The 8,708-nt window shown below is 38.8% G+C and overlaps 1 protein-coding gene across 1 annotated transcript in view; it reads right to left on the bottom strand.

Moving 5' to 3' along the window:
• Positions 1 to 2,669: 2,669 nt before the first annotated feature.
• The window catches only part of LOC148944238 (PSME3-interacting protein), a 51,468-nt gene continuing 45,429 nt past the window's right edge, over positions 2,670 to 8,708 (bottom strand). Inside the window, exon 6 of the mRNA XM_089100234.1 lies at positions 2,670 to 3,086. Within this exon, the coding sequence (XP_088956360.1) occupies positions 2,884 to 3,086 (203 nt within the window). The 3' untranslated portion in view covers positions 2,670 to 2,883. The remainder of the gene's footprint in view (positions 3,087 to 8,708) is intronic.

Below are 8,708 nucleotides of genomic sequence, written 5' to 3'. Positions count from 1 at the left end.
ATGGAAATATCCTCCCATGTAATCTCCTCCCCTCAACCCCCCCCCCTCTCCAGAAAAAATCCCCCCTGAAAACATCTGTATATTTCTTAATAACCAACACTATATGTAAACTATGGGCAAAGTTCATAACTTGCAGCCCTTCCCCCGGGGGCTGTGGGGGATTATTATCCTCAAAGACATAGTTATTAGATTTTTAGACTATGCTGAACAAAATGGCTATCTCAAAATTTTGATTGGGTGACTTTGAGGGGAAAATGAGCGCGGGAGGGGGCCTAGTTGCCCTCCAATTGTTTTGTTCATTTATAAAGGGTACTAGAATTTTTAATTTCCGATCGAAAGAGACCTATCGCGATATTCTAGGACCGTAATCTTTCTTCTGGCAAAAAATACATAACTCCACATTGTTGCATATAGGAACTTGGAACATCTAAAGTAGGGCTCTTTAATACGCTGAATCTGATGGTGTGGTTTTCATTAGAATTACATGACTTTTGAAGGTGTTTCTCCCTTTTATCGAAAATAAGGCAATTTTTTTAGGCTCGTAACTTTTGATGGGTAAAACTAAACTTGGCGATACTCGTATATTTGAAATCACCATTAAAATCTGGTTCTTCTGATGTATCTATTGGTATCAAAATTCCATTTTTTAGAGTTTCAGTTACTATTGAGCCGGGTCGCTCCTTACATACAGTGCGTTACCACGAACTGCTTGATGACCCCTCACTGCCCCTGGGAAAGGTTTCAAAGCCATATTTTTTGCCCCTTATTCACGGCAAATTTTCTACTGGGGAGGTTTTCCAAAGGTAAAATTTTCCATGGGGAGGGAAGTTTCATCCAGGTGAACTCTTCAGGGGAAATTTTACGCTGGAGGAATTCGTCAGAATTTCTATACGAAATTCCTCTTGTGCCTTGCTTACTCTTTATCAACTCATTAATACGCATACAGATGTTAAGGGCAATTACCCGGGGTAAATTTTCACCAGAATTTAATTCTCTAAAGAATATATCCGTGGGGATGAGAGATTTTTCCGTGGAGGTGGAGCCAGATTTCCTGGAGTTATTTAGAAAAACGATCAGAAATTAAATATAAAAAAAAATGGATTTTTTCAACTGAAAGTAAGGAGCAGCATTGAAACTTATAACGAACAGAAATTATTACATATTTGAGGGGGGTTGCTCCTTCTCAACAGGCCGCTCTTTACGCTAAAGTTGGAATTGTGTCACAATTCTTTAAGAACAACTTCTGAAACGCAAGGTTCGTTTAATTAGAACAATTAGAAGCTTTTTTATAAGCACTAAAAACTTTAGCGTAAAGAGCGAGGTGTAGGGGAGGAAAATTTTAATGTCCTCGACTCCTTTAAATTGCAATTAAAATGAGAAAATACTTACATAAACTTCTTGCTTTAAACCGAGACATTGGAGATATTTTTAAAAACCAAATTTGAGATAATTTAATAAACAGCAAGATAACATTGCACTCGTTCTCATTATAAGACAAGATCAGTTTGCCATCTTAACACAAACATCATGTATCACACGCAAGAAAAGTCTTCGAATTTTTTTTCCTTGGATCATGATAGCAGCGGTATTTGCCACCTAGTAAAGAACAAATCACGGCCCAAATTAACCAAAAATTAAAAAAGGCGTTTAAGCAAAACTGGCCGAAGAGAAAAAATTGCTCTTTGTGGCTGATTCGAGATGATAAATATTATCTGGACTAGTCTTGATAGTAACGTCTTCGTCTCTTACCCTGGGTTCCCACTGATACGATTTCACGCAAAAACGGCCGTTTTTTCGAAATCCGTCAAATTTCCTCCTTTTTTTGCTGCAAATTTCTGCGTCACAACGGTTCAACGGCTCCGTAGAAATATTTCTAATAAGCCATTAAAAATCGTATCCGTTATTTTAAATTAAAAGCAATGTAGAACCATAAATGCAGGCAACTGAGAAACTAAACATACGATAGATAAGACTTATATTTTTCATTAGGCATAGCTAGCCAAAGCTATTATAGGTTAGCCCATTGAATATTTGTCTTGGCTTCTAGAATTTGATTTAGCCTATTCTTATGTATATGCTTTTTAAATATAAACTTGGATCTTCGCGCTTCAACAGCAGTAGTGAACCGTTTCTGTGTCAACATTTTTGCGAGTTTCCCGCATCCACTATCCGTGAGCCGTTTTTCGTTAAAAAAAAATCACACCAGTGGAAACCAAAGGTTACTGGGTTGCAGGTAACGCTGCAACCACGAAAAGGCTATTTCCTGAATCTCCTATTGACCCAAATCAATTCATGAAAACTTGGAACGGTGGGACAAAACGTATTTTCCAATTTTTAAGGGGGCGGGGGCAAAGCTGTCGTTTTTTTTTCAATGAAATATACCCTATATATATCCATTTAAGGTCTAAGAATGGGGGGAGGGGTAAAGGCTCCCCAATTGCCGCCATTGCATTGGTGCACTTCTTGGATTCAAACTGCTTTTCTATGACTAATTATTTACTATTGAATCGCAAAATTTGCTGGATTAAACCACTCATTTTGAGAAAGTTTCAAAATGAAGACACAGAGCTAAAGTTAATAAAACTTATATAAAAAAAAAAAATAAAGTTGCCGACTTGGCTCTTTTCAGCATAATTAAATCTAAATCATAATTACGAGCTAGTATGGTCCACTAAGTCTACTAAGAACTCCACACACCCCAACCCTGTTTCTGTCACTGATAATAAGAATACAAGCTGATTTACACAGATTTAACTACACTTGATGTAGCGAAGGAAAATAGATAACAATCAAATCAAAGATAAAAACATACAAATTCGTAAATTTTTAAATTACTTTCAAAGCCATTACAAAAAGAAGAAACAATAAACCCATGAAAATGTACTATTTTTCACTTTCAATAGGCTGTCCCAATAGATTTAGCCGTTTCCTAGGAGGTGGGGAATCTATCTCGCTGCCAGAACTATCAAGTTCACTGTCACTCGAGTTCGCATAATACCCAATGCCAGGCAAAAGAACTATTGCTACTGGTACCTGATTCTTATTGGAAACACTGCCTTTTTCTGAACTCTGATTTTCAGCTTTACCTACAAAAAAATAAATCCGTCAGCAAAAACGTTACTTTCAAATTCTATCCCTCGTGGTAATACCCGTAAATCAAACATGAACATGATAATTCATTCGAAGATGGCTGGGTAAAAATAATAAAGTTTCTGGATAGGTTCAGTTGATTCCTAAATTCATTTGGCAGAACGAGTTGCGTCTTGTCTAGCAATCAACTAGGGAACAATCAACTGAAGAGACAAGTAGGGAAAATTAGCAGCAAGGTGAAGGATCAAGATAATTTAATCCTTACGTCAATTGAATCATAGACAGTAGCATCATGAGGAAAAAGACCATGATTTAATTTACATGGAACATGATTCTGCTATAAAACAGTTTTTGGTAACGAACTGAAATAAATGAACAACCTGGACTAATACTGACCGGCACTCCAAAAAAATGAGTTTTGATAACAACATAACAACATCATAACAACATAACAACAACATAACAATACTGACCGACACTCCAAAAAAATGAGTTTTGATAACAACATAACAACAACATCATAACAACATAACAACAACATAACAATAATGAACGACACTCCAAAAAAACGAGTTTTGGTAACAACATGTACATCAAAAGAATCTAATTTTAAAATTATACCGAATATATGGTTCTGATTTTCAAAAAAGGTGAAAAACATTCCCAAGGGGCAAATGAACTTGATAAGAATCTAATTCGGTACATCAGAAAAATCTACTATAAAGGTTTTAAGCTTTTATCGACAAAACTGCTGAATCTGCCCCTTTTTTTCAAAAGTCTACTTTAGTTTTAGTTACACACTAGTCCAGCATACACCTAAATATTCACCTTAATACCCTTAGCTCGTGTAGTAGCAATAGTTTTAGCATCAGTAGAAGCAGTGTGAACATAGCACTTTTTTTTTCAACATCCCCTTCAACACACGATGAAGTTTTTAATTTAATACCATTAACCGGTCCTGAAGCCTTGCTGATACGTCCTCTTGACAACCTATATGGGCATAGTGTGTTTCAAATTAATTCAGTACAGTTACAATATTGCCCAAATTTTTGGCCTTCATAGCCTTAGGTTTATTAGTAGTAGTAGTAGTAGCACCAGCAGTTATAGTAGTAGCAGTAGGAGGAGTAGAGTTAATAGAGAGAGAGAGAGAGAGAGAGAGAGAGAGAGAGAGAGAGAGAGAGAGAGAGGGAGAGAGAGAGAGAGAGAGAGAGAGAGAGATTTATTCTAAACAAACAAACAATTTAACATGAGTTTAACGGCCACCCCAAGAAGTAAAAACTTGACCAAGGGGATGGCAAAAATACAGTTACATCACAAAACAATAAAAAAAACAAAAAAATAACCTATCTATATCACAGTCCCCAAACAGCACCACAAACGTTACACCTTAACATTTTCATTAAATTTACTATCATATTCATACTCATCACCCCCAGCAGCCATAAATATTTATCAATATCTTTATTAATAAAAAAAAAAATTCATACTTACTAAAAAGCATCCCTTTAATTACTATCTTAAAAGAAGAAATATCACCTATATTTTTTTATATTTTGATCAAGATGGTTCCAACTTCTGATCTCCCTGTGAAGCAAAGAAAACATCGATCGGGCCGAAACAACCAGCGGAATATTAATCTCTACAAATGACCTAGTATAATAGTCATGGAAGGAAGATTTCAGGTTTGCTAAGATATAAAAACATGTAAGGTTTATACCCTTTTGAATCCAAAAAATGAATAGAATTGTATACAGCTCCTGTTATCCCGAGGCTGGCAGTATCTTTACACGCTCATGCGCGTTTCGTACCGAATCTCAGGGTTGTAGGCCATCTAACAGCCGAACAGCGTTGTTTTGCAGAACTCGTACTGGCCGAACAATAGAAGAAAATGTTCTAAGCCAAACACCAATACAATACAATATATACGGATGGATAATGAAAAAATAAAGAAGGCGCATAACAAAAGGAGGAAAAAATGATTAAGTTTTCTAATTATACCCAGGTTGCGAAACACAATTTTACAAACCTACTGTACATGGCGCTTGAATGATTAAACATCATCAATATAAACCCCCAGGTACTTATAAGAACACAACTGCTTTAAAGATCCATACTGTGTTACAATATCCCGAATCCATGGATACAAATCTGGTGAACAGGAAAAAATAACAAAATTAGTCTTACCCAGATTAATCTTTAACATATTTACCCCCAACCAGGAATTTAACCTTTCAACAGTACCGTTCATCGATGTCTGAAGTAATTCTTCTGTCTTCGCGGTACTAACAGCAACTGTGTCATCAGCAAATAATGATACTGTCTCATTCCTGGGATTTTTAGCCATATCACTAACATTAAAACAACAACTTGGGATACATTTAGGCATATCATTAATATAGAATAAAAAAAGAATCGGACCAAGAACTGACCCCTGCGGGACACCACTAGCTACTGGGCGGGGTACTGATTGTATACAAGTCGTCTCTACAAACTGGTACCGGTTACTAAGGAAACTTCGTTTAAGGTCAAGAGCTTTACCTCGGATCCCATAGACCTCGCATTTTTCCAGGAGTAGGCCACGGTCAACTGTATCAAAAGCTTTCTGTAGGTCTAGAAACACTGCACCAACCTTAAATTCTTCATCTAAAGCTATGTTAATTATACTAGTCAAAAATATCAATGCATCCTGTCTTCTTATCTTTTTTTGAAACCGAACTGATTATTATTCAACAAATTAAAAAACTTCTCTAAAAAATGGGTCAACCGATTACTAAAACATTTTTCAATAAGACAAGAAATAACTGGCAAGACTGATATTGGGCGATAATTACCCGAATCATTTCTATCACCACCTTTATAAACCGGTGTCACTCTTGCTTTTTTTAAACAATCTGGAAACCTTCCTTGACGGAAGAAATCATTAATCAGTGATGTCAAAACACCAGATAGACAAGGGAAAATACATTTTAGAATTTTAGGCTCACCAGGTCAATACCTCTCTCAATTTCAAATTGAATGAGCCCCTATTGAAGTTTTCACGAAAACTATATCATTAAAAACGTTATATGCCCCTGGGCATACCCAACTTATAACCGGTACCCTGGGGACTCTCCAGAATTTTTCACTTATAATACATAATTTCCAGAACTATCAACTATGTTGAAAAAAATGTCAGTCTCTAAGATTTGATTGAATGCTTTCGGTGAAATGGTGGAAGTGAGAGGGGGGCTAATTACTTTCCACTCACTTTCGACTATTAAAAAGAGTAATTTCACTTTCCAATCAAATGAGCCCCTTTGGAATTTCTACAACAACTTTCTATAAACTTTATATGCCCCCAGGGCACAAACTACAACCCTTGCACTGAAAGCTCTGATGGAGTTTTCATCCTAAAAGGCCTAATTTCCAGAACTTTTTACTACGTTGAACAAAATGGATATCTCAAAATTTTGATTGGATGTGTTTGGAGAAGTCATGGGCAGGAGAGGGAGGTTATTGGCCCATTTCAATAAAAAACCTTATATGCCCCCTGGGCAAAACTTATAACCTTTGCCCTGAAGACTATGGGGAGAGTGTCCTGCTCAAAGGTATAATTTCCGGAACTTTAAACTTCGTAGAACAAAATGGCTATCAAGAAATTTTGATCGGATATGTTTGGGGAAATGGTGGGCGTGGAAGGGGTGTTTGTTGCCTTCCAATCACTTTCGACTATTAAAAAGGGCACTAGCAATTTCAATTTCCAATCGAATGAGTCATTTTTTAAGTTTCTAAGACGACGCGTTCAGTAAAAGCCTTATATACCCCCAGGGCATAACTTACAACCCTAGCCCTGAGGACTGTGGGGGAGTCTTCTCCTCAAAAACATAATTCCTATCTGGAAATCCAAAACACTGTATTAAATGGCTATCTAAAAATTTTGATTGGATGTGTTTGGGGAAAAGGTGGGCGAGAGAGGGGGGCTAGTTGCCCTCAAATGAAGCCCATGCTGATTCCAGGTGGGAATCAAAGGTCAAGCTAAGCTTGTATACCTCCATGGCAGTGATGGTAGTTACAGGTAATGAGGCTCGATCTTCCGTCCCTGGGCAGCAGAGGAAATCCGTCAGCGCACCTCAGAGCGGTGGAAGGGTGTAAACACCACTGAGCTCCACGCCGAGCGATTTGGTGGCCAACGCGCTCCGGGTGAACCGCAAGACTGGGGACCTTGCGGTCACCTCTATTCCGAAGAAACATTGTTGAATCTGAGACCTAAGAAAAGTTTTAACGGCCACAGCGTCCCTGGCAAGTGACGCGGCCCCCTTATTGGTGCAGGTCTCGAGGAGTAAACAAGCCAGCCATACTACGGCGTTCCCAGCAGGCGACGCGACATCAAATACGGTGGCGAAGTCGGAAAATCCTTTTCATGCCATAAATCTATGAAAACCCACTACAGTCATTAAACAGGCAAAATCTAGAATAAATGTGGGATGCTGGAATGTAAGATCCGTCAAACAAGAAGCCACGCAAGTTTTTCTTGTCCATGAGATGGAGAAGTACAACATAGATATACTTTGCATATCCGAGACCAGAATTTCAGCTTCTGGCTCCATAGTTATTACAGCTCCTGAAACGCTACATCAATTCCATTTTTTCTACTCCGGAGTAGAGGATAATTCGGGACTCCACGGATTTGGTTTCATCATGAACCAAAGAACCAGAAATGCTCTCCTAGAATGGGAACCGGTCTCCTGTAGACTTGCCAGAATCAGACTAAAAGGAAACCCCGCAAATGTGTCGATAATTTCTACCTATGCCCCCACCCGTGACACTGCTGATATGACCAAGGGTCATTTCTACAGCGAGCTGCAGCAGCTGTCTTCTTCTGATGCCGCACGTGATTACTTGTTTGTTGCTGGAGACTTCAACGCAAGAGTTGGTCCGTCTGACCAAACCACAAGACAAGTCCTGAGAAAATTTGGACAAGGTCACAGATGCGAGAATGGGCAAAGGTTGTTAAACTACGCCTTGATGAACCACCTTGTTGTCACCAATACCATCTTTCAGCACAAACCTAGCCACCTTTTAACTTGGCATTCAAATGACGGTGTCACTAAGGCTCAAATAGACTTCATTCTCGTACGCCAGCACTGGAGAAGCTCCGTACAGGACTCTCGCTCTTACAACGGCGCGGACACAGGCTCGCAGTCTGGGTCTGACCACAGGCTTGTTGCTGCAAAAATTTTGCTACTTCTTGCAACTCGGAGAAAAAACAAGCCCAAGGCCGGATTCGACATTGGTAAGCTCCAAGACAAAGAAGTTCGACAGGCCCTCAATTTGGAACTGACTAACCGATTTGACGCCCTCAGTTCTGATTAAAACCCAACCCCCGAGAAGAGATGGGAGACATTTAAAACAGTGATGACAGAGACTGCTGATGAGATCTTAGGCCGAGCAAAAATCAAACGACAGCACTGGATTACCGCTAGGACCTTGTCAATAGTCGGTGAGCGAAAACAAAAGATGAGCGGCCCTAAAGAAGAAACAAAAGAGCTGCGCAGACAGGTAAAACGCTCTGTTCGTCTGGACCGCCGCCAAATGTGGGAAGATGCTACCGTGTCGTTACAGAAAGCAGCACGCTCACA

This window comes from Artemia sp. Qi Xiang Cuo, chromosome 14, assembly GCF_049724085.1.
Source record: "Artemia sp. Qi Xiang Cuo chromosome 14, ASM4972408v1, whole genome shotgun sequence".
NCBI lineage: Eukaryota > Metazoa > Arthropoda > Branchiopoda > Anostraca > Artemiidae > Artemia > Artemia sp. Qi Xiang Cuo.
Note: the sequence above shows the minus strand (reverse complement) of the source record. Positions and strands in the feature narration are given on the sequence as shown.